Source organism: Stegastes partitus, unplaced genomic scaffold (genome assembly GCF_000690725.1).
Source record: "Stegastes partitus isolate 25-593 unplaced genomic scaffold, Stegastes_partitus-1.0.2 Scaffold56, whole genome shotgun sequence".
NCBI classification, from domain to species: Eukaryota; Metazoa; Chordata; class Actinopteri; family Pomacentridae; genus Stegastes; species Stegastes partitus.
In genome coordinates, this window is record NW_007577787.1 from 520,065 (window position 1) to 546,538 (window position 26,474).

The 26,474-nt window shown below is 39.9% G+C and overlaps 2 protein-coding genes across 2 annotated transcripts in view; one reads left to right on the forward strand and one right to left on the reverse strand.

The window, feature by feature from the left end:
- Positions 1 to 22,954, forward strand: tbl1x (transducin beta like 1 X-linked). The gene is made up of 15 exons (XM_008275632.1): positions 1 to 854; positions 14,875 to 14,980; positions 15,547 to 15,692; positions 15,984 to 16,203; positions 17,354 to 17,486; positions 17,667 to 17,808; positions 17,916 to 17,979; positions 18,112 to 18,209; positions 18,735 to 18,795; positions 18,924 to 19,045; positions 19,124 to 19,198; positions 19,298 to 19,425; positions 20,291 to 20,456; positions 20,548 to 20,649; positions 20,791 to 22,954. Exons 2-15 carry the CDS (start codon positions 14,923 to 14,925, stop codon positions 20,815 to 20,817), a joined length of 1,542 nt encoding a protein of 513 aa, XP_008273854.1. The 5' UTR covers positions 1 to 854; positions 14,875 to 14,922; the 3' UTR covers positions 20,818 to 22,954.
- The window catches only part of gpr143 (G protein-coupled receptor 143), a 7,929-nt gene continuing 4,180 nt past the window's right edge, over positions 22,726 to 26,474 (reverse strand). The window contains exons 7-9 of the mRNA XM_008275631.1: positions 26,343 to 26,460; positions 26,010 to 26,265; positions 22,726 to 23,695 (exon numbers count right to left, since the gene is read on the reverse strand). Coding sequence (XP_008273853.1) covers positions 23,592 to 23,695; positions 26,010 to 26,265; positions 26,343 to 26,460 — 478 coding nt within the window. The 3' untranslated portion in view covers positions 22,726 to 23,591. The remainder of the gene's footprint in view (positions 23,696 to 26,009; positions 26,266 to 26,342; positions 26,461 to 26,474) is intronic.

The following is a 26,474-nucleotide window of genomic DNA, read 5'->3' on the forward strand; positions in this document are numbered from 1 at the left end:
TCCAGTGTGGGGGAGGGGAGGCGGCTCAGGGGCCAGAGAGGCAACACGGTAAACTGTAGTCTCAGCACACACTGCTTATACTAAAACAAGATAGCACACCGATAATACGTTTTTAGTGTTTTTGCGCAGTTTTTTTTTCCTTCTTCTCCCTCGAGTGTCCTGTTTACGGCCGTGCTCAAACAAATGTGTATTTTGGGTCAAAATATGAACTGCTTTGTGTACAAATGTGAGCTTCATCAAACGTACAGTAGTTAAGTGGCCATTGAAGCAGCCGTTGGAGGACGTCTGAGTGTATGTATGCTACTAGGTGTTCAAAAATTAGCCCGCTTTTAAGCTAACTAGGGCAGCGAGATATGCGTGATTTAAAGCTGGTTGTGGGTTAGTTAGCTAATTAATTAGCCCAATACGCTCGTTGTTGTTGTCAATATTCAGGTTTAAGGTCAGTTAGCCTTCACCCTCCTCCTCCTCCTCCTCCTCTTCCTCCCCCCCCTCTCTCTCCTATTCTCCGTCTACGTCTCTCCGCCGCTGCCGTTCAGCGCCTCGCCGCTGTCTCTTTACGTCCCTGTTCTCAGTGAACGGTGAAACTCTCACAGAGTAGCCCGCAGCCCTCAGCCAACACAAAACTAAAAACGGGGGGTCCTAAAATCCAACTTTACCGCCAGTTTGCGAGCGTGTCCCGGGCGAGCACGCTTTTGTTAGCACAGTGAGTCACACGCTCGCGGTCGGAACTTGAAATATGACGATAATCAAAATGGGAGGAAAGTCGTCGCTAGCTTGCTGAAGTTGGAGGTTCTCTCCTTGTGGAAGAGGAAGAGGTGGCGGCGGACACCACGAGTTCACTCTCACAATAAAAGGTAAGCCCGTAAAAGGTCGAGTGGCATTTTTTTTTTCTTTTTTTAAAGGCTGCACTGCGTTCAGGCTGCTTTGCTTGCTTTGTTTGTGTGTGTGTGGGTTTAATGCGAAGAGGATAATGACTTTCAGAAACGGGTGATTACGGCGTTGATTAGGAGGTTTGCCGGCACGTAGCTTAGTCACCCATTGACTCCACACGTGTGTTGAAATTCCTGCTCGCGTCTTTTCATTTCTTTCGTTATTCTTCATCCAAACAAGCTACTTTTTTTTTGGTGTGATACTGTGGTTTTCCATTCTGGTGTTAAACCTTGTGTAACTGAGCTACTACTTTACAAAATGCAATAAGTTTTTAGAGGTTGAAGGTTGTCCCATTCTGGTGAATAGTTACTGCGTCTGCTTTGCCCTCAATGGCACAATAAATAAGAATAATCCCTTCCAGCACGTTAAGTTGCACTTTAAGTCATTTTGTTTGAACTTAAATATGAGTGATACATATTTATATTGCCATGCAGACTTAGGAAGCGCATGTGTGGGGGAGGGGAAAGACATTCAACTGTACTAGACATTGCCACCACTTTCAAGGGACAGTTCATGTTACTGTATAACTACGATGTTAGCTGCTGCAGACTTTTTTTTTTTGGCAAGCTATTGCTGTCTTAAAGCATAGCAGAGGTAGGGATTTATTAAAAAAAGAAATGCTTGCTTAACACAAAGCTTTGAAGACATAGCATATCCACATACCACTTAATGAAAGTCTCCATAGAGAGATTAGGAGCTGCTGTGTGACCTCTAAATTCTTGGTATTGCCATTTAGTACACTTGGTTGTTCTCTGTAGTTCATGGGATAATGGGATACAGCATGCACAGCCACAATTGAGATGTCTTGCTTGGCCTCACAATCCAAGTGTTTATTATCTCTATTAAAGCAAGGCATGAGTTGGATGCCGATGACAGTAAACAGCAAAAAACACACTGCTATTTAAACGCCGTCTTAACCTGATTCTATTTCATTGGCCCAAATAATTATTGCCAAAGTGATGCCCCCATTTTCCTGTTGACCTAGTGGTGGGAGTTCTTCATAATATCAGTCAGTGTTGTTTAGCTGTTGAAATCCAATGGTTGCATTGGCAAGATTGGGTTTGATTTCGTATTTTGGCTACTGTGGCTATCTTTCGGGGTTTTAGCTTGTAGTTACAGGTCATAAGCTCAGTGACACGTTCTACTCTTCTTATTGTCAACACCACAAAGACATTGCTAGATTTATATATATCGAACACGTACAGGGTGGGCAGATTATCGTGTATAGTCTTACCCACGAATTGTCATGACGATGTGATTACATAATAGGCCTGACTCTTTAAAAAAGCTAAAAAGTAAAACAATCATTAATGAACCTATTAGAACAATAAAGTGTTCTGATAAACGTGAATGCAGCTCATGTAGCCTAAACTAATGTTCTGTTTTACTGTTGACATTGTAAGCTAAGAGGTGACTTCAGTTGTGTTGGTAATGTTATTTTTAGGTTTAATTTAACAAAGTCTCCGACCAGCCTTACATTTGTCCACTAATTTTCCACTTCCCCAGAACACAAGGAATGGCCTTTTGTCCGTCCACTGTATATTTAAGTATATTTGAGCGCCAATCCATTGTATCCATTTTCAAATGTGGTGTAACCTTTTAAAAAATGAAGTACGTGAACTTTTGAATTTGCATGGATCATTACCAATTAACTATTTGATTCCTCCCCCATGTTTGGATGATAGTTTTTTATTTTTTCATTGTTTTACAAAATATGTTGCACAAATAAATGCTTTTAAGCCAACTGTACAGTTAATTAACATTAACGAATAACATGCTAGTTTTGTTGCTTAAGAGTTCTGATGTAATGCGTAAAAGTGCACTAAACATGGGTTTAATTTTTCCTATATAGTCTCAATTTTTTAGACATCACAAAGTTGTTCTTATTGACATCATAATATTGATTTCAACCACAGTGACCTGTCTAGCGGTTTTGTAGCCGGAGTTGAGAACTTGCAGTGAACCCTAATTGCAGTCATTAGGAAAAACAGGTTTAGTGCCGCCTATTAACAGAACAATAGGAGTTTGTTTCAGACATCATAATGTTTTACGTCTATTGATTACTGAATATGTTTGTGTTGGTGTCATAAGGCCTTACCATTTGTCATTGTTAGCTCTGGAGGATAGTCTAATGTTAAAAGGGTGTGGAAAAAAACATGTACATTTTTTTTATAGTCTTTCAATCCCTCCTAGTTAACACCTTCATCCTTGGCAGGGTATATCGTCTTTCTTTTGATTCCGAGTTTAAGTAGATGGCCAGAGTTACCTTTGTACAGAGTCCTCAAAGAGCATAGCTAAATAATCTTGTTAGCCCACAGGTTATTGTTCGTGTGCCTCTTGTTGTGTGACAGGATTTGAGATGAAACTGACCGTCTTTGGTTTCAGCACTATGTGTGGTCTCGGCTTTAAATCTATTGGTTGCTTACAACATAAGAAGAATCTTGCTTCATTCATATTATGGATTGATGTCATCCTCATTTAGTTTTAAATAGATTTTTGATAAGTCACTGCAGTCTAACTGCTGTGCAGTCAGACTACTGAGGCACAGAAGAGACAACAGCGAATTCATGGTACATTGTGTTAGATTGTGTTCAAAACAGAAATGTATCCTTTGCTCATAAGTAGGGCAAGGAAGTCCCTGAGAAAGCCTGTGTCAGCCTTGTGGTGCTGCAAATCTCTGTATCGGGCTGTCCAAATATTTCTGTAGCAGTATTTATTTATGATAGGCCATGGGGGGAGGTGAGCCATTCTCTCCCTCCAAAAGAGACATGGAGTGTTCATGGGCTACCAGCCAACTGGCAGACTACTGGTTACTCTGAAATAACGCCCATACAAGTACTGGCTAGTTGAAGGCAATAGTTATTTATTTGGATATATTTTGGGCGGTGCTGTTTATCATTGTGTGGACTGGTGTCTGTGGTGTCTTAACTCTGTCCTTGTGTGTATTACAATGAAAAGAAGTGGGACAAATCCACATGCCTTTAAGGGTGTGTTAAACATTTAACTAATTCAGTTTTTAGCAGCCATTCAATTCCTTACACTATTGTGTGTGATATAGTTTCTGTTGTGAGTGAGTCTCCTTATAGACTTTACATCCATGTTCAACAAAATTGTTCACTTTAAGTGTGTGTCTAAGGGAGGTTGTAATCAGACAACAAACATCTTATTCCCAAGGTCAGTCTAAGTACTTAGATCATTCCATTTGTTATTATTAACAACAGGTAATGTCGAACAAGATTCTGAGCTTTTTTTTGCCACCATGTAAGTGTGTCTGCCAAGTGTTTTTAACTCGTTTTTTTCAGAAGGAAGGTGTGTGGAAACACTGTTACTGCTGGTGGATGACTGTTCAGGAAGTTGTGCAAGCACATGCATGCCAGAGTGACAAACTTCTATACTTAAAGGTTATATTGTGTTTTCTGATTCAGACATGAGCTTGTCCTGTCTTTTGTGTAACAGTGAAGGAAAGTATGTACTTATAAAACATACAAAGCTCACTGATTTTGACACAAATTTGCATTATGTAAGGCATGGATATCTATGCTCTAGCTTGTGCCTCAGCAGAATTTGAATCTCACTTTCTTGATTTTTTGTGAAAGAGCTATATATTCTCAGTTTCAGTTCATCTTTTGTACTGATGATTGTACTGATTATTCCATTTACGAGTTTCATGCAAACACAAACCATGAGAGTGGTCCTACTGTGAGTCGCCAACATTGCCTGTGTAGAGGAAGATTGGACTTTTATTTTCGGAACCAGGGTACACCAATATAGCTTGTCCCACTTAACAACTCTGAGAGACATATATATGTGTAATTTCTTGCCATGTTAACTGAATACTTCTGGAGAGATTGCAACTTTTCCTTTGAGACAATGCTGCAATATTGATTTCATCAATATGGTAGGTTGGGTGTAAAGATGATAAAAAGCTATTTGTACGTTTATAATATCGCCAGCAGTGAATCATAAGACGGTTAAACAAAACCTAGACAAAGCTGTATTGATAATATGAATATGTGCAAATAGATGAGGGATGTCACAATATCAGAAATTTGGCAGTCTGTAGCAGTACTACTAAAACCCTATCATTCTCAATACCAAATCTGATACCAAAACACAAGTCTGTCAAATGCACAGTGTTATATTTTGGCAGACTGAATACAGCTGAAAGTAGCCTGGGAACTAGCCAGCTCACGTTAGGAGCTCTTGCTACATTGGTCTAACCATGTAGGCATTTTGATGACAATTAATATAAAATTAACACCTGAAACATATTTATCTAGAATTCCCCCGTCTTGTGTGTATAGATGAGTGCAACACAATGCGCTTCAGGACGGGCTTTCTGAAGTGTATGCCAATGAGCATTATCGATGCACCCACACCATTACTGTGTCTTGCCCCTCTCTGTGATGGCACGTCTTTTACCAAACTTCCGAGTGTAACTGTTCAGACGAGCTTTCGGCAGGTTTCCCTTCTGATGTGCCAGAACATGATATCTTGCAAACCCATTGTTTTTCAGGTTTTGCATATGTTTGTTTGTTGGCAATATTGTGATTGAATAAGCAGGTAAAAATCGATTTGTCATTTTGTTGGATCAGAATTGGCTACATATCTACAATTTCCTGTAATCAACAGCAAACCTTTTCTCACATCTTCAAGCATTATTGTAAGGTACTAAACTGACATTAAAAGGTAGAATCAGCAATATTAATTAAATACAGTTGTTGTCAGATTCCTCGAATACCTCCTCACAGTCCAGTCGCTGTTTGCTCTGTGTGTGGTGGAAAGAAATATGGTGTTCGTACACAGCCTGGCTCTGTGAATGTGAATAAACAAAGTGATTTAGACTGTTGCACACAACACATTCATGTTTGTGTACAAGGCATTGGAAACTTTGCAGGATCACTTTTTGTGGGTCTGTTCTTCATGTACTCATTCATTATCTGTCTACAGTTTTTCCCAGACATCTAGTAGAAAACATTGATTTCAGAAAAGATCATGAATTGTGGCTTTGAGCTCACTGCTCTGGAAATGAAATGGCCATGTGGGAAATGACAGTGAAAGTTTAATGTGTGCTACAGGGTAGTTTGTAATTTCCTACTCCATGCAGAGTGAACCTTTTGAACGTCATACCACAGAGTGGCCCTGCCAATGTTGAACAGGGATTTAGCACGCCCATGTAATCCAGGTTGTACACTTACGCCCGCAGTTGTTATATAATTACATAACTGGTTAATCATTTCTTAAACATCATGTCGTCTTGCTTTACCAGTGACTTGTGAAATATTAGAAGATCAGCTTTTATTACAGGAGATGTGTCTCACAGATGCATTTAAATTGTTTGGTGTAAAGTGGGGCTAATAATGGACCAAAGAGGAAGTAAATATACTTCAGTTAAAAATGTGGCATTGGTACGCTTTGATTGTCTTTAACAGCATGTGTTTTCATGATCCAAATACCTCTGCCTGTTTGGGATTTCTTTACATTTTTCTATTAAAAAACAATCAATTCAAACAGCAGTGCTACCTCGTGAGACATATGTACACTCTGAGTTCTTTCTATAGTTGCAAGAAAACATTTGAAACAGTCCTAAACTTTTATTCCATGTGTGCAGTCAATTGCTCAGCGGGGTAGATGCTTTGTAGAGGACACACACACTCTACGAAGGGAAGTCTTGGGTGTGTAGTAATAGTGTCGCACTGTGTAAATGCTGGGTAGAATAACAGCCAAGGGATGGCTTGGAATGAAGATCAGTATTTCAGCGCACTTGTCTGCCTTGTTTGTTTGACCCTGATGTCAGATGGAAGGAAAGCTCAAGGAGAGTGGGGGGTATTTAGGGTGGCATGAGCAGCTGTTGACAGAGAAGCAAGATCTTGTGGTCACCATAGCAACACTTGTATTGCCCACACTGGTGTGTCTCAGTGTTAACAGCTTATTTGTGCAATTCTCATGTTGATGAAAAAAAAGAAATGCCTGGCTGAGGCCTCTGTGTTGACTATTACAATATCAAGGACGCTTAATTCTTTCTTAAAATTCAATAAATGCTGAAATATACCTTTATCCTATTCAAGAAAAATCACAAGAATTATACAATGGTTATCTTTTCTTGTAGGGAAACGGTGCGCACATAAAAGCTTGTTAGACATACTGTACATTCCCATAAAAGATGAAATACTCAAAGTTCCTGTTAGTGGTGTAGACGATGGCCTCGATTACGCTCTGTCAACACAACCCGAAGACTGCAAAATGCTGTCTTCGTTATTCATTTGGTTGTTTTTGATCAGATGTACGGATAGTTCACTCATTGATCTCTAATGCAGTGTACAGGAACACGTGGGTCTTTATCGTGTCACGCAGCATAAAGTTAGTATGCACTGACCTAGATTTGAAACCACATTTTTTTCAAACTTGTACTGTGAATTTCATTTGTTAACAGACGTGTTGTTGTTCATTGAGTGTCTTGGTGAGTTAAAATGGAGACATCTTGTACAATTTTTTTCTTTTTTAATCTAGATGTTAGGTGATATGAGTGCAAGGCCATATTGGTAAATAAAGGGTTGTTATTTAATGTCAAAACCACAACTTCCAGATGACGCAAAATGTCTACAAAGCTATTTTTCCTGCTTTATCTTTTAGAGGAGCATTTCCAAACGACTGAGATATGTTGTATAAATGTGTGCTTCCCTTAGCATCAAAAAAGCTTTCCATGTCCCACAATCTCCTCCACACAAAGTACTTATTTGCCACCCACCCCCACACAGCCATATACAGTACACATGCATGCCCCACAGCAACCGATTCCTTGTGTGCTTACATGCATATATGAAACCAGGTCTTTGAAAAAAAATGGATTAAGGCACGAAATCAGACAAAGTGGTGACATACAATAACCTTGTTGCTGGTAAACTGTCTTTTCTATGTAGCTTGTCTATAATTAGATTTATTCCCTTCCGCATGCTAGGTTTTTTAAACCAAGGCTGGATTAATTAGAAGTGCTTTAATACATGCAATACTTTCTCATACTTGACAAAGTGGGGCATCTGTCTTTGCCAAAACGACTGATTTAAACATTGTGTCACAGACTCATGTGAGAGTATTCTAAATTGTGACATCTGTGATTAAGGTTACCTTGTGCTGCGACCAAAAATATAATCGACTTGAAGAAACGGCAAGAATCTGCCTCTGCGTAGGCATGTTGCTGCGTGTACAGGATGAAATACTATCCTGGATGAACAGTTAGAATAATACATCCATTACTTTAAAGGCTTATCAGAAGCAGCGAGACCGCACAGCAAGTAATGACGCTGTAGTTCACTTAGATGGATGATCTCATTTACATGTATTTAGTTTTACTCTCAGTTTGGTGTTAATTTTGAAATTATTATTTTGGAGCAGTAATGTAATGAGCAGTCATTTTAACCCTCTTTCTGTGATTTTTATTTATTTATTTATTGCTTGTTTGTTTTACAGTTTCCTTCTTTCTAGTCATTCATGCTGCTCATTAATATAATCGATAGGGATGTTTTGCTCCTTATATGCATGTAATGTATTGTCCACATCAATACAAAAAACACCCAGAGTTTGAACAGTATTAGACTGCTGCTATCCTTTGGTTTCTACAGAGAATACTAAATGGCATCAATAGACAAGTGGGAGTTGTCATTTTTATTTGATGTTAACGAGTTCAGCATGAGGGTGGATCTTAGGTCTTAACACTCCCAATTGGAAACGATCATGATGAATCTTGCAGTGATTCTTGCAGGCTGTCACCATCCCCCCATTCATTTCCCAAGGAGAAAATGAAACACATACTTGTTAGTGGCGTCTGTGCATGTGTAATTCTCCATGACAAGAGAAAAAATACACACCTCAGACCCACATTGCTGCAAATCTATCAAAGAGCACATCAAAGATTTGTCTCAGTGGAATTTCTGCGAGGATCATATGATCGTGGCATGTTTGCATACGTTGCACCAAATGCCCCCACTAATGTGTTACCCCGATGACCTTTTTCATTGTTAACTGCTGAAAGACCCAGTAGGTTAGGCCTACTGGTTTCAGGGGTGGCCAACAACCATGTGCCATGGAGAGCCTGCAGTCTGTGGGTTTTCATTCCAACTGATTACCTCAGCAGGTAATTTCACGTGTGAGTTATTCTCCTCTAAAGGAGTGTTAATCAGTGGGTGGAGTCTTTGGTTGGAAGGAAAACCTGCAGACCGTCTATCTTGGCACATGGTTGGCCACCCCTGGTAAACATTAAAAGTGTTGCCACCCATAGGAAGCGTGGGAGAAGTGTTTCCCCTAGAGACTGAAGGCTACCATCCCCCACTGTTTGTCGACCTACATTGGCTGTCACTTAGTGACTCACTGAGAGAGGCAAAGGACAATGCACAAATGGTTGTTGTGATTACCTGTGTGGGGATCATTATTTACCACCCTGCTCCCCTTCCACCATCCCCCCTCTGTAATTCCCCTCCCCCACTCTCTCGCTCTCACTCCCCTCCCCCATCGAGACTGCAGCCCAACCAGAAGCTTCAAAGGCGGGTTTTACTCAGCAGAGCAGTTCAAGAGAAAATGGCTGCTGTTTCCAGGTCTTGTTTGCACATCTGTCAGGAGGTGACCGTTCAGGAGAAAATGGGGTCCGTGGTATGCAGGTTTTTAACATCATTCTTCTCAAACCTGCATTTGTAGGAGATGACTGGCTGTGTATTTCTCTTTGCTGTATTATTTTTGCAGTCAAATGTTTATGTTCAGAGAGCATTCTATTTGTTTTTTAATGAAGGATGAATGATTTTGCATGATAAACCCTTTTCAGTTTGCTGTGCAAGGAGTTATTTGCAGAGGCATGGTTGTTTTATCCAAGCTAGTGAAACTCTTATACAGGGTTTAAAATTTCAAAGGATTGTTTTCACCTGTTCCAGTTCATTGCTTCTTTCATTATCTATCCAGACAATATATGTGTTTTGTTATGGAGATCTATTTTAGGTTATCCAAAATGGCTAAATCTACAGGGTGTCCTACATTCGGTATTCACTACAATTTTCAAAAAGTGCCTTAGGGCTGGGATAGTTCATCCTTTTCTTTCTGATAATTTGCATTCAGTGAAATGTATTGAGTGGCTTCAACTCAGATGTTAGATGTAACAAATACACTTCCCCTGTTTTTGGTAGCGTGCATCTGTGATCACAGTTTAAAATACCTAAGCAACACTGCTTTGTCACAGGCTTTGTCAAATTGTACCCGCACCTCACACATAACCTTTGCATCACACTTTAAACCCCCACTCTCTCAAACTACTTTCAGTCAGCCAGTTCTGTTTTTCTCTGAAATGCCAGGTACATTGGTCACGCCTGTTTGTAATAAAACTTTCAGATTGATTTTGAGACCTTTTTCTAAAAATATAGAACACTTTGGTGTTCCTTTCATGTCCGGTAAAGCACAAACTCTTCTCCAAAAACTATTGTGCTTCAGGCTCAAATCAACTGGAACCTTTGCACATTTACATTATGCACTATAATAGATGGTTTGAATGTAAAGCAGTAGTACATATTGAATAAATCAACCGTGTAGTGAAAGCAGCACGTTGGCAAAAGCTGAAGTCCTGTGTCAATTACTACATTGTATGCATTCAGCCACAGTACAGCTGTGCACTTAGAAGTGATGGTGCTTTCAACCCAATGCACAATCCATGTCGTTACACAAGTATATGCTTTGGATTATAGTGCTGTGAGTTGCAAATGTAGATGGATTTGATTGAAAATTAAATGCATTTGACATGGAAGACTGAAAAAAGCAGTGGAACTGTGTGTGGTATTCCAGTATTAAGCTGTAGCAAAATGAAGCATCCAGGTGCATGTATGACCCTGGCATGATGGTGGTGTGGTGTGCATTGTTTAGTTATTTCCTTAAGCATGCAGTAAACATCCTACAGTTAACCCTAATGAGCATGATGTCTCCAGCAGGGAATCTCATCACTGACCTGTTGGAATTATTTATTTGCCAAGCTTCCTTATTGTTTTTCGTCTTTGCAATTATTTGTTTGCAATTAGTATTATTCTACGAAAAAAAAGTGTTTTGGGGATTTTATGGTGCATGCACAATACGGTGTTCAGCACATTTAATAATGGGTGTGACATTGTTTAATTTTGTATTATTTTTTATGATAATTTCTAGCTAAAAACATGCAGAAACTACCTCCAGTAACTGTTAATTGCTCACACATCTTAGTTGTATACTTAAATTTGGTCATATTTGTTTCTTGGTTTGGGCACAGGTTCTGTTATGACATAAAAATGCTATTTTCTGTTGATTGTCACTGATTAATCGATTGTGATCGACAGGTCATCCGCCTACTTTGCTAGCTGAGAGAATGATAGCTTACAACAGTGCAAGGACTATTAAAGGAGAGAAGTGCTCTTTAACAGCAAGCAGATTTATTTGTATGTAATGCAAATTTCACCCATACTTGCATAGAAAACAAAGTGAGCTGATAAACATGTAGTGCATAACACCGCAGAGTGACTCGGTTGTTACGATTTTGTGGAGCACAGCAGCATGCAAATTTGTGCAGCAGCACTGAGAACTAAATGTCATGTTACACCACGTCTAGTAGTCAAACCTCACAAACTTTACATTGCTCATGTTCTAGATGCACATGAAGTTCCCTGATAACATGTGTCGCTTTAAACAGGTGTGCCACTCTTGTAGCTTCACATCCAGGCTGGATAATTTGGGGAATAAAAATGTAAATGCAAATTTTTTCAGCAGATATTGCAATTTTATTTGTTAAATAGTTCAAATAACAGTTGAGCTTCTGTTCCATAGTCATTTTCTAACAGATTGTAAAGTATGTGATGGAGCATTACTAAATGATACACCATTGCTGTCAAACAAGAAGGACAGCATTAATTTGTAAAGCAACTGACAAGATAGTTTCAACTCTGGGTCAGACACACTGCATCCTAAATTGCAGCCTTTGCGATTTTATAATTGCACTGTTTTTATTTTGTGATATCAGTTTGAAATTGATGAATCATTCAGCCTACGTACTGTCACACCAGTACGACCCCTGGTACATATGCAGATTTGATATATATGTTGTAGCTATATGTAGATACTGAGAAGTACTGTCAAAAAAATGTTTTTCAACAATAATAAATTCACTTTAAGTTATTATTCTTATCCATTTTTAGGTTGTGTGCAATGCTAAAACATGTCGCATGTTCTTGATAATGTTACCAAAGTTTCAAATGTAGGCCAAAATAACCAAATAGTAGAAAACGACTGAGAAAGAACATTTTGTTAATATAAAAATAGTTAAACTGATTGGTAGTCTGCTGATCAGCTTATTGAGTTATTACATGTTGCAGCTGCACGGCTCCAGTGTCTAATATTAAACAACTTGTTGGCGTCATTGTACTTGAGAGTGCCTCTTTCTTTGTCTGGAATACACAGTGAGTGATGATGAATGGATGGGACTGACTGTATGTGGTTCATGTAATACTAGTCTTATTCCTGAAATGCATAGATACTCAGTAGTCAGCACACTTCAAGTTGGTGTTTTGTTGGTTTGAATGCAATTACGATACTTGACATTTTCAGGTAGGGCCAGAGATGGCTGAAACGTTCAGTTAATTACTGAGAATTTTCCATTTACCTTTACAAACTGGGATATGCTTTATATTGCTATAGCAACCTAAGCCATGTGAATTGTTTGGTGAGGCTTGGAGGTTGCCTGCATTATGTCCATTCTTTTTGTTTTGAAGTGCTTTGCATTTCCTGTGAGTGTTGAAGTAAACTAGATTTAGAATTGTCATTTTTGTATAATTTCAAATGAATTACACACAAAACCCACATATGTCTACACTTAGTTGAAATTTTTATGAAGTACATTAGCTAAAACTAACACATATCAAGCTAATCCAACAGTCCTGCAGTAAATCCTGCCTTGGTAACATTTTTAATGCTCCGTTTTTGCTGAAGCTCTTTGAGAGGTGATGGTTTTACTGTATGGTCATTTTGGAGGCTGTAATTTGTGGTGAGGAGGAATCATCTCTTCAGACTTTGACTCCATGTGTCACTTTAGTGAATAGACCATTGCAGAGGTTAGCATACTGTCTGGTTTCCTGGAAGGCCTATTGTTCGGTCAAAGGAGACTTGAATGCCCAGGGAGTTGTGTAATGGATGGTGGCATCATGGGCCCATCTGATAGAGGGATTATTGCTACTGCTCTGCACTGATGGGACCTGAGCCCCTCCAGGCTGCCTGTTAATTACGTTTCCAGTTGTTTGGTATGTAGCTGTAGCGGCCCTGGGAGCAGCGACTGCCTTGCTTTGATGTGGCTAGCCCTTCCTAGTCCCATATGTAAGCTAATTAGCGAAATAGAAACATGCTGGATGTGGTCAAAACAGGGCACAGTGGCTAAGGTAGACAAGCTTAGTGTTGTTTTGTCTTTGATAGAAGAGAGCAAAGAGCTTTTACCTTTAAGTTTCATTTAATGTAAATGATAATCAGGGTCTTTGAAACATTAAGGTGAAACCAGTATTTATGTTCAGTAGCACTTGTGACATCCTGTTGTGTGTTTTTTTGCTGGATTTCTTTTGACTCCAGGTGTAACTAAAGAGTGTGTGTTGAAAGATGTAAAAGAAACCGGCTGCACCAGTTATGAAGTACTTATAATTCCAGTCCTTTGCATGTCTGCGGTAGTACAATAAAGGTAGGCTCCATTTGAAAGAATATACCAAGGTGAAAGAGTGAATAATTCATGTTGAGTAACGTGTTCAACCCCTCTGGCTGTGTGCCCACTGGTAATTGGGACAACACCATTCTCTATTTTGCTCGATCTCTCTTGTTGCTATGCTACCAAAGGGAATCTTGAGTGGGCCTGGACAGTGTTTGGAATGAAAGTTGAACAGCCATGCAGTCTTCATACCTGACACCACCCCTGTATTTCTCTTTGTGCTCTCAGCAAAATGAGTGTCCCTTTACCTCCCAGTGGGAGAGCAGGAAATGGTTATATACGTGTATGTCTTGACTCACTCTCACATTTCAGTTCAGTGCTCTCGCTTTGTTGTCTGCTTATAGACGTTCTCTTTCTTGTTGTATGTACTATACATTTCTGTGTGTTTACATTGCATATGTGGGTGTATATACAGTGCTCTTCCAGCTCTGTTTACCCTGCTCTAGTAAAGCGTATGTGTGAGCCACTAGGAAATTATGAGCACTGTGGTATTCTTGCAGTGTTCATCAGCCTGAGGACAAAAACTTGATGGGAGTAAAAACATAATTGCCTTTTTGTTTCTTTAGCTCCCTTCAGTTTTGAGACAGTTTCAATTGAAATGTTAACATGAGCACCGTTAAACACCTCTGTTTGTTGAAAATAGCTCTGAAGGGAAGGTTAGACCAGCTACTATGATTCATCAGCCTCTTGGTCTTTTTTGTAATTCACTAGATGGGCATTAGATTTATGTTTAATACCCATACTGTTTTATCACAGCTCTTTTATTTAGAGGTGGCTGGGTCACCAAGTGGAAGCACCATTTAGTTCATAATTGAAGCCAAATGGATATAGACACTCCCATTAGGCCAGACAAGAGTGTCTGTAAATACTTACATTCAGAACTAAACATGGATTTGCAGGTTAAATAATACAGACACTGACATCTAAGGAGGGAATCATGCAGTAATGGGCAAGTCTAGAGTGAGTGTGAATTAACGAAGTCAAGGCTGTCCTGTGTGCGTGTCTGTGTGTCTGCATAGGCCTGCCACTAGGCAAAGATCGAGGCAGATGGTGCTGTGTGCAGCAGTTGTATCTACATTTACTTGAATGTGATATAGATATTATTTGTTAAATGCCATATGGATCAATAAAAAACGTCTTTGTAAATGTCATATGCGAGACCACAGACCTAAATGTTAATCTCAGCTCCCATTTTTGATTATTTTCAGGAGTGAGCTCAGCCTTCCAACATACCGCCTCCCTTTCATTGGGCTAAGATGAGTATTACCAGTGACGAAGTGAACTTCTTGGTCTACAGATACCTCCAGGAGTCAGGTTTGTCTGGCAAATGTTTTTTTGTTGAGTGTTTTTATCGCAGAGGTTTGCTAGCTATGCTCACCTTAGACAATACATTAACAATGAATGAAGACAAAGCACATAACATGACTGTTTTTATGTTATGCATGGTCAAACACTGCATGCTCACTTACACCAAGATATTAAATAAACAGCCCTCTCTACCCTGGAATGTAGGTGCACAGAATATTGTCCTGCTCTTGAGATGTCCACATGCTATTCATTCTTGGGATCTGGATCCTCAGGATTTGGATCAGTGATTGAAATCCTAGCTGCTGTTTTTATTACTGTTTATTGAGACTATGTCTGAAGCCATCTGGCAGAGAACAAGCTACTCGTAGGTCTAAGAGGCCAGCATTGACATTGGCATGCCTTATTACACTCTCAAATGTCACACTTGTTATGCCATTCGATTGTTGTATTCAATTACTGTTAGCTTTGTTTGGATCAGACAAGACTTTTCTTTGAATATTTGTGTTTTGTTTGTGCACATCTTGTGCTTGGCACTCTCCCATTAATGAATGTGAATGGTGTTGTGTTTTCAGGTTTTTCCCACTCAGCATTCACCTTTGGCATCGAGAGCCACATCAGCCAGTCCAACATCAATGGAACACTAGTGCCCCCTGCAGCCCTCATCTCCATCCTGCAGAAAGGGCTTCAGTATGTGGAGGCAGAAATCAGCATTAATGAGGTGAGGGCAGGGACCTGCTGTTACTGACTCCCACAGATGTTTTCTATTGCCTAATGATACAAAGACAGACTTTGATCTCTGTGTTGACACACCAAGATAAGTACAAGTGCTTTTTGCATTTTAGCCATCCTCTTAGAAGAAACACTGAACTATGTTTGCAGACGACTGCCAATTAGGAAACACTCTTCACCTCTATAATTCATGATTTTCAGGGAATGTAACGCTACACAAGTCAGTAATTAAAAGCCACATCCCCTCACGATGTGTTGCTAACCACTGTTTTGATGACAGGATGGCACAGTCTTCGATGGTCGACCGATTGAGTCGCTCTCGCTCATTGATGCGGTGATGCCAGACGTGGTGCAGACGCGGCAGCAGGCCTTCCGCGACAAGCTAGCGCAACAGCAAGCTGCCTGTACCATAGCAGCTTCAACCTCTGGAAATCAGTCAAATGCACCAAAGAATGGAGAAGCCACTGTCAATGGAGAAGAGAACGGTACTCACAACATGAGTAAGTAAAACTGTCTAAATATGCATGTCCTAATTATCCCACTGCAGGAGCTGACATAGTCCTTGTAATATATTTATGTGATGAAATGCTAATAAAAAGGAGCAAACAAGGATACATGTTGGTCTTGTGAAAGCAGTTTTTAGATTTGCAGTTCACAAGAAAGTTTGCTTTTGATTACAATATAAAAAAAACACTTTTGGTCTAAAAGGGTCAAGAATTAAATTTAGGAACTTTTCAGTTCAAAAGAAAACACCTGTTTTCATTGCAGCATTATTATTTGTGCTCACCAGATTTTGTCACCCTACTTTTGACTCGAATTGACAGAAATATAGTGGCGACTCTTAGCATTGCTCTGTTTTGTCAAGTGATTTAGCACGCACCAACTACATTAATGTTTCGAAACCTTATTATGTCAGCACTAATATATGAATCTTTATGTGGAACAGAAATAACATTTCCAGACATGACAGGCAGGAAGTGCTCCTCTGTGCCGCTTTTTGGCTCTCTGCTGTCATTAGTTGGATTAATACACCCACCAAGTCTGAAGTTTTTTTCTCCCCCTCAGATAACATGTCAAAATTATTGCACAGCTTGACACAGAGAAGCAAAAAGTGACTTTTGGTTTTAAACAGTGTGGTAACTTTTGTAGATGTTAAGCCTCTTTTTGTGAGTGAAACCAGAGAGGCGTAGATCAGGTGGTGCTCTAAATAAAAGGGAATAGGAGTGGATGTTTGTGTCAGCATATCTTACTTGGAATTTAATTCAGAGGTGTGGTTGGGAACAGGAGGAGAGTTGTGAATAAAGGTGGAGTGAGCATTTTAAGGCCAGAATGATCTATAAAGAGTTTACATTAAGGCTTCACTGTGACTGAATTCTCGTTATACTTTGCATAATTGCATGCGCGCCAAATAGGTCGGTCTTTTCAGGCTGAGATAAGCAGTAATAGCAGTAGCATGTTCCAGGAGAAACACATTATTGATTTTCCTTTATGATCGCTTCCTATTATTAGAAGTAGGCATTTACTTTAATCAGCAAATAATAAGTAGTGGTGAATTTATCTGTTTTCATCGCACCTAAGCTGACAAGTGTAGGTAAATGTGTGTTTGCATGTGTCGATGTGGATATAAATATGCACTTCCTTCCTGTGCAGACAACCACAGTGAGCCAATGGAGATGGATGTAGATGTTGAGATACCAGCCAGCAAAGCCACAGTGCTCCGAGGCCACGAGTCTGAGGTGTTCATCTGTGCCTGGAACCCTGTCAGTGATCTGCTGGCCTCAGGGTGAGTCTCTGTCTGTGCTGAAACAGATCTTAATTCATTCTGCATGAGTCATACTATATAGTGTTCACACTGCGGCATGGATATGTAAGATATATGGCTTCATAAGAACCACAGCTGACAGCTTATATTCCAACAATCTCTTGACCCCTCCCCCTCCCGCTGCGTTGGTATTCTGCTCAGCTCGGGGGACTCCACTGCCAGGATCTGGAACCTAAACGAGAATAATAACTCCAACTCCACTCAACTGGTGCTGCGCCACTGTATCCGAGAAGGTGGCCAGGATGTCCCCAGCAACAAAGACGTCACCTCACTAGACTGGAATGTAGGTTTCACATCATCCGTCCACATCTCCCTTCTACTACCTTTACCGTGCAGATTGGGCAGCTTAGGACACTCAAGTAACTGTTCTGTTATCTCTGCGTCTCACAGAGCGACGGGACTCTCCTGGCAACGGGCTCGTATGATGGATTTGCCAGGATATGGACAAAAGATGGTATGTCCTCTATCATTGCCACGGATTTGTTGGACATTTGTTTTATGGCACGGTTACCATGAATTAATCAGCCTCTGTGACAATTTTGTAAAAGTTCTTTTCTAAAAGAAATTCTTCTGACTTATCCATCAGGAAATCTGGCTAGCACCTTGGGGCAGCACAAAGGGCCCATATTTGCACTCAAGTGGAACAAGAAGGGGAACTGTATTCTCAGCGCTGGCGTAGATAAGGTACCTCACAAAGACCCACAATCGTGCATTTGTACATACATTTGATACTAACTACATTTCCTCCACATTAGTATCCTGATGTATTGTTTTTACCAGTTCAAGAGTTTTCTTGATTACCAGCCAGAGAGTAAATCTGAGACAAATAATTTCCCTGATACTCATAAACTACAATGCAGACTACACTGCTAGCAGTAAATCTTCTGAATAGTATAACTTTAAGACACAGACAGGGAGAGAAGCGTACGTTTTTTTTGCCATGTCTCTCTTTATGGTCTCTATTAAACATTTTCTCATTTATTATTTAATGTTTACAGTCTAATTGAGTAGAGGTTTATTAATGAGAGGAACTAAGCAAAATACAGTCTGCATAATTATTTTTTGTGCTACAAACAATAACTGTTAATATGATGTATTTTATTGTATTGATGATAGTTGGCTGAAGACTTCAGTTGTTGTTTTTTTTATAATGATTTGTGGAGAAATGTTGCACTCACATTTTGAAATGCAACTCCATTTTTTTTTTAGACGACAATCATTTGGGATGCACACACAGGAGAAGCCAAGCAGCAGTTTCCTTTTCACTCAGGTAAAATAACTTCACTATGTATCCAGGATAATATATTAATCACTTTAAAAAATGATGCAAAATGGGCTCAGAAACCTCGCCTCCTGACCCCGTATCGAGTGTGACCTGTGCATTAAAATATCCAACAGCCCCAGCACTGGACGTCGACTGGCAAAACAACACCACATTTGCCTCCTGCAGCACAGACATGTGCATCCACGTATGTCGGCTTGGCAGCGACCGGCCCCTCAAGACCTTCCAGGGTCACACGGTGAGCAGAGTTTCCATGTTGCTTTTTTACCTTGCTCTCTCCCTTGACAGTCATGCTAATGAGCGTTGTGTTTTGCAGAATGAAGTTAATGCCATTAAGTGGGATCCATCAGGTATGCTGCTTGCCTCCTGCTCAGATGACATGACCTTAAAGGTAAGACTAGTCCTCTCTGTATTATGGGTTAAAGAAAACAAACATTAGAGGTGATTTGTATTCACTCACATTTTGCTCTTGCTGTTCTCTCGCACACAGATTTGGAGTATGAAGCAGGAGTCCTGTGTCCATGACCTCCAGGCTCACAGCAAAGAAATCTACACTATCAAGTGGAGCCCCACCGGCCCCAACACAAATAACCCCAACTCCAACATCATGCTTGCCAGGTAGGAAATTGCTTACAAATATCTCACTTTCAGCACCATACAAGGCAACTCCCGCGCACTGCTGGATTAGGAGAGTCCAAGTTTGTGTGCTCGAACCAAACTGTGTTTATGACGAGGTGCATGCATGTATAGCTGTGACTGGCAAGGGGTCACGGTCTTACATTCAGGGGAAACCATGTTCCAGGCAAAATCCCAGCGCTTGTAATGGTCAGTGGCCCAGAGCCCTTCCCCCTGACCCAGATGTGCATGCATGTGTAAATGTTCCACTTCAGATACCACAGGAATTTACAGTCCATACTGACAACCCAGTACACCTGCCTATAATTCATACTGAAAATAAAACTGCCAGAGCTTAAAAAAGAAAACCACAGACTCTTACATAAATACCACAGAAAACGGTACATGCATGTATGTCTTCTCTTCCTTTTAAGTTTGTTTGATTTGCTGAACCCTTGAGTACTTAAGCCCCATTTCTACCTCGGTGAAGAAGAGGTGCTAATTAAAATCAGCCTCTTTTTTTTTTTTCATCTTTATTTATTTTTAACAATGTGTTAGATTTACGCTTCCAGATACTCAACTTGTCACTTCAATAAAAATCAACACATTTTTATTGCATGGTGTTAATGTGTTCTCGAAAACACAAGTGATAAAACTAAGCGGCTTCTAAAGAAGTGTTATTATTTCTTTTAGTTTCAGTTTGTGAGTCTTTTTGCTTCATTCTCAGCATCATAGTTAAGTTCAAATAATATATAATATGCTATTGAAAGGCAGTTAAAAAATAATGTTTCTCACAAAAGCAAATGATTAGGAAGCTTTAATGCTGCTTAAGTATCTGATTTCTTTGCGTTCTGTGTATTCCACCCAGCGCGTCTTTCGACTCGACAGTGCGACTGTGGGATGTTGAAAGAGGCGTTTGTATTCATACGCTGACCAAGCACCAAGAACCTGTCTACAGCGTGGCCTTTAGCCCCGACGGCAAACACCTAGCCAGCGGCTCCTTCGATAAGTGTGTCCACATTTGGAACACCACGGTAAGTATCAGAACAACAAAGGACAGAAGATTGGGTGTGATTACAAACCTTGAGAGAGTTTGTCATTTATTTGTTTGTGCTGCTGTTTCAGACTGGAGCCTTAGTGCACAGCTACAGGGGTACCGGTGGTATTTTTGAGGTGTGCTGGAACAGCACTGGAGACAAAGTTGGGGCCAGTGCATCAGATGGCTCGGTAAGCAACCTTTTTATTTACATTCTTTAATTTGGTACTCGCAAGTGAAATGATTAAACATGTCACGAACAGTTCTTTAAGGATATTGAATAAAAATGCTTGAGCTCTAATATTAATGCTGCCTAACTCTCTGCATTCTAGGTGTGTGTTCTTGATCTCCGAAAATAACTGACTTGAGACTTTGATGAATCCTGGAATGTGCAGAAATTGCCTTCTTCTGACATCAGCAAACACACTCTCATTGCTCAAGAAGGGCTGTAAAGGTGAACTGAAACAAAACCCTCACAGGAGTAAAACCAGATGACTGCAGCGGCTTGACCACCAACTGAATTCAGCGCACCTTACAGTTTGTTGACGTGTGTTTGATGATATGCCTGTTTGAGACATAATGGAAGCTGGCTCAGATCCCCAAGACTGGACACAACCTCCTGGGTGCATCCGTGTATTAAAAGGTTTCTAATGAGGAAGTGCTGCCATCCCCACGGACCACTGGTCCAGCTGTTATCGGGTTGGAAGGGTGGAAACACAAAGATGAGTCGAGTTCTATAAAGAGAAAAGTGTTAAAGGCACACAGGTGTTTGGCTGTGAGAGACAACAAATTGTCAAAGAAAGGTTGTGGATTAAGAATTCCTCTGAGGAAATGTCACTTCATGTCCAAATGAACTGAAGTAATGTCAGTACAGAAGCACCGCTACTGTCTGTGGACAGGGTGCTTAACTTCTCCTCAGCGGAGAATAGTTTGTTTCAAGAGTACTTCTTGCTTTTTTTTTGTTTTTTTTTTTGTCTATTTTCCACAGATGGACTTTTGAAAGTCAAATTGAATGTGCCGCTACAAGGTAGTTCTTAGCTCATTTTTAACATCAGGTCAACAAAAAGGAAAACATGCCAAGAAATAGTTCTAACATCCCAAAATGACCTGCTCAGTTCACTCGAGATTAGAAGTCGTCATTTTGTGGACAAGATGTGAAAAGTGTGGTTTACAAAGAGAATTTTCTCCCTTTCTGGATGTAAATTTAAAGAATGTAAAGATATGTAAATTAGATTAATACACAGACTTATATACTGTGTATATATGTTTATATACAGTACACTTTATTGCCATCCTGTAGGGGCTCTTCAGTGGCTAGAGCTGTCACATCTTTGCTGTTAACGCGTGACAAGACCACTTCTTAAATGAAGTGCAAGTCTCGTCGGCTTCTTTTAATACAGTCTCTCTGAACTTGGCCAATCATATCCAGTGCATCAAGCTTTGTTTGTTTTTTTTTTTCAGTGAGTCACAAATGGCATCAAGACAGAAGTGTTGAGCAACCTCGCTTTCCTCTATTGATCACAGAAAGCCATGGAAGAAATGTGCACCTCATTACTTGCATTCAGGGAATTATCTTGTCAACAATATGAGAGTTAGCAGTCATCGGTCTCCCGCTTGATCTGCTCTTTTAAATCTGTTTTGTGTGTGTGGAAAAAAAAAAAGGAGACCACAGAACCAACAAAGAGTATCGTGCAGATCCAAGCAAGGATGGTTACTACAGCTAGATGAGCATTACCATGGTTCCTCTTTGGCACTTTTCTCCGATCAGTCTACTGAAAATTCAGATCACATTTTGACCAGAAGGTGGAGTTCATGCAAAAAGTCCTGCTGTTGCTGTAAAAAAAAAAAAAAGAGAGAAAAAAAAAAGTGTAAAAGAATAAAAAAGAAAAAGAAAAAAAAAAGCTACAATTGGTCTTAATGTCGCCAGCTGACCAGCTTTGGTCAGATTTGAAACGCCTGTGTTGTGGGCTGGGCTTCAACAGTGTGCAGTATGTCTGCCTGTTTCTGCTTACTGGGATCTAAAGTTAAAGACAGTAGCTTCAAACTAACCTGCCACCACTTTTGATTTGCCTTTTTTTTCCTGGTCCCTTTCACTTTTAGTATATTTCTGCTTGAGCAACATGAAGTGCACTTTTTGTATTGGTGGATTCAGCAAATGTTCAGATTTTGCTGAAAGTGAAGGTCCAATGTTTTATTTTTATCTTCTTTTTCCCTCTTTTTTCTAATGTCACAATTGGATGCTAATGGGTGTTTCATTATTTTCTGACTTTTTTTCTTTAATTTGCTGAGAGCCATTATCGTCTGTGTCAGACTGACATGTGGGCTGTGGGTCGGTGGCCATTCTTGGCATGCTATGGAGCCCAATATGGAATAAGTGCTGTGACAGCTACTATCTCTCTTTGCACCCTGATCCAGGGTGCTGTCACCTGTTTCCAAGATAAACTGTTGAAGTCATTCAGTGTCTCAAATAAATTACTCTATTTTGATATCAGAAAACATGCCTGTCTTGAATCGTGGTTTGTTTCTTTTCATTATCGAGCTCATAGCTGCTGTGCTGTCCTCCAAAGAAAGTGAAGACGGTGTCACCAACAAAACTACAAGATATTTAATAAGGCATAAAATACATGTGCAAAAAAAAACACAAGATAGACAGTTGGCAATACAACAACTTTGTTTAAAAAAAGACTAATGAGCTTCCTACATTCTGTCAGGCCTTGGCAGCTTAACGACATCACAAATTCAGTGCATCCAATTCAGAGAACTTGCCAGAAGAAATGTTTCCTCAAGCACTTAAGGCACTTTTAAAGGTCAGCCTGTGAGTTGTTCATGAGAAAATGTCATGTTTGTTCTGTGGACTGACGGCTACAAGACACGGCAGCTTTGGGACTCCTCACTTGCCGGATAGTTGATGGGCCTGTAAAGTAGCGCCACAGTGAACCGCAGACAGATTTAGAAGGAAGTGGAAAGGCTTGAAACTAACAGTCAAGACTTAACTCCGTCATTCCAGCTAATGAAATCCCATAACCAGTATAAAAAATCTCACCAGAATAATAGAGGCTAAGAGTCGATCTAAAACAAAAGAACGATGTCGTGCAGCTTTAGTAGAGGGGAGGTGGACTGGTGAAGACCCAGGCTAGTGCCTCACGGAGTTCTCCAAGGACTCTCCGTCAGCGTCTACATCCTCATAGTCTCGTAGCTCGCTGGAAATGTGGATTTCAACTGTACTAGACTCTGAACCTAGCAAGACAAAATAAGGGTAGATTACTGGGTGTTACTGCACAAGACACCTTCATACTGTATTTTTAAAAAAATGTGTTTAATATACAGTCAACCTCAAATGTATTCATACCCTCCCATTGAAGAAGGAAAACAACAGCTGTCACTGAAATAAGCTGAAATTGACAAAAGTAATAATAAATAAAAATTGAAATAAAATCATGACATTGGTTTTGGATTGTGGTTCAACTGAAATATATATTAAAAAAAAAAAAAAAAAAACAACCATGATGGGACCCGTAAACTAATATTTAGTTGAACAACCCTTTGAGCCAATCACTGCAGTCAAGTGTTTTCTGTAACTCTCAATCAGACTTCTGCACCTGTTTTTTTTATTTTTTATTATGCTTTTCAACCACAATTCAAAAGCAACATCCTATTTCACAAAATTATAATTTAGCAAATTTTTATTTATTATTACTTTTTTCAGTTTCTAGTTATTTGAGTGACTGTAGTGAATTTTGCCTTTTTTTTTTTGTTAGTGAAAGTGTATGAATAAATGTGAGGACGACTGTACATCCTGCTTATTTACACTTTATTTCTGACAAATTTTAATTGATTTATATATATTTTTTGTCTGTTCCTGATACTCCTCATTTGACCAAAACATATAAATGAATGAATGAAAAAGAAAAAGTTTGAAAGATTCGCTTTATTTCTAAAGACTCGTCATGGCAGAGACACTGGCGATACAAAACAGTGAATAGGTGTAGGACAAGATCTACACTGTGCACAAACACAACAACAACAAAACGGGTGAAATCACTCAGTGTGGCTCCAATGACAGAATAAATAACATTTTTTTTATGCAGTGAGTACTGAACTTACACTTTGCTGCCAGTTTATGAGGTAAATCTAACAAAAAAAACTGATGCAGACTGCTACAATAGATCTGCAACAAAGCTTCACTTGAAGCTTGAGCTGCTTCTAAAGAAATTAGGGAAGACTTGATGTAAAACCAAATCCTGTTTAGCAGCACAACAAATTTCAGCAGCCAAGAAAAAACAATGAATCAACGCTTCTCTAAAACAGTCTTAGCAAAAAAATCAACCTTCATGAGGACATGTTATGGGATGGATTAGTTTTATAAGATACACATATATGTGCCCCACACAGTAGCAGCTACCTGCTTCATCTGTATAGTCAACAGCTTTTCTACTGCTCTCTGCTTGTAAACTGACTATCTGTGAATAACATAACAGATAGGCGCCCTGGAAAAGTTGCAATTTTCAGTGGCGGAAAGTAACTAACCCCATTTACTCCAGTACAACTTTGAGGTGCTTGTGTTTTGCTTGAGCATTTCCTCTGTATATATAGAGATAAATCCAAGCGTTTCCAACATTTCAGCTGCTAAGAGTCGCTAACAGCTCCATCAGAGTCATTTTCCCTCTAAACTTCTGGTGTGATTTCAATAAATGATCAATTAGTCCAATATCTTAGCAAAAATCATAGATTAGAAGAAAAAAAAAGATGACAGACTTGTGCGTCAGAACTTTGTGTTGTCTACTTTTTGCTCACATTAATCATCTCATGACTTCTCTACTGTCCCTGCAGATGAAATGCTACATAAATTAGTGTAAATTAGTTTAATCTGCAGCAGCTACAACCGTAACATGCCGCTTATTCACTTCGGTGTTAAGAATTTAATGATGTCAAATGTAATAACATCTAAAAACAAATCTAATACTTTTACTGAAGTAGGACTATTCATGCAGATATTTTACTTGCAATGATGTTTACATACATCACAACACACGCAATTGTTACTTAAGGATCTTAACACGTGTTCCACCGCTGACAATTTGCAGCAGCAGTTAGTTATGCTCATGATGAAATTATACACTAAACAAGCGTGTCTGTCAGTTATGGATGAAGAAATCCATTCAGGTTGATAGCATCACAGAAAATCTGTAACGTCCCTGCACTGCACTTTCACACCTACTGTGTTATTCAGCACAGATCAAAACAGCCAGTTCTACACAGTGCAACACAACATGCCTCATTATTAAATCCATCAGGAGTCGGCTACAACACTGGTATAAAAAATACTTTAGAAAATGAATCACAGAGAACTTTAATTTTATCGCTAGGCTAATTTAATTGTACAAAAAATGTCTACTACATCTCTTCATTGGATGGTACAGCACCATATTGGTCACATCCAAAACAATACACACACTTCATAAGAGGAGGCAGTCTGTATATGATGCTATAAGTCAGCATCACCAGCCCTGATATACTGGCGAGCGATTACTACCATCGTGAGGCCAGTTACCTTCTGAGAGGACACTCATGGCGTCTGAGTGTTGCTGCCCGTTTCCCATCATGCCTTTCTGGCCTTCCTGGACATGACTCTGGTAAAGCAGAGTAGTTCCCACTATGGGGTTATGGCTGGCAGTGTTAGGGACCGACGTAGAAACCGAGTCCCAGGCCAGCTCCCTCCTCCGCTGCAGGCTGAAGTCAACATCGAAGCCCGTCCAGCCGTGGAAGGCCAAGGTGTTGAGGAAGGCCTGCATGGGGTTCAGGATGCCCTGCAGGGGTGAAACACAGAATCATTCAAGGAGTTGATCAAACTAGCGTTGTGTAGGCTGATGTTTTTCTAACCCACCATGATGAACCAGGTGATGAGGGTTGCGTTCCTGATGTTCCTGAATCCGCTGTCGTTGATGTCGGTCTGCATCTCCAGGTAGAAGAGGAGGCTCTCGTTGATGATGTTGGGAACCCAGCTGAAACATCAGAG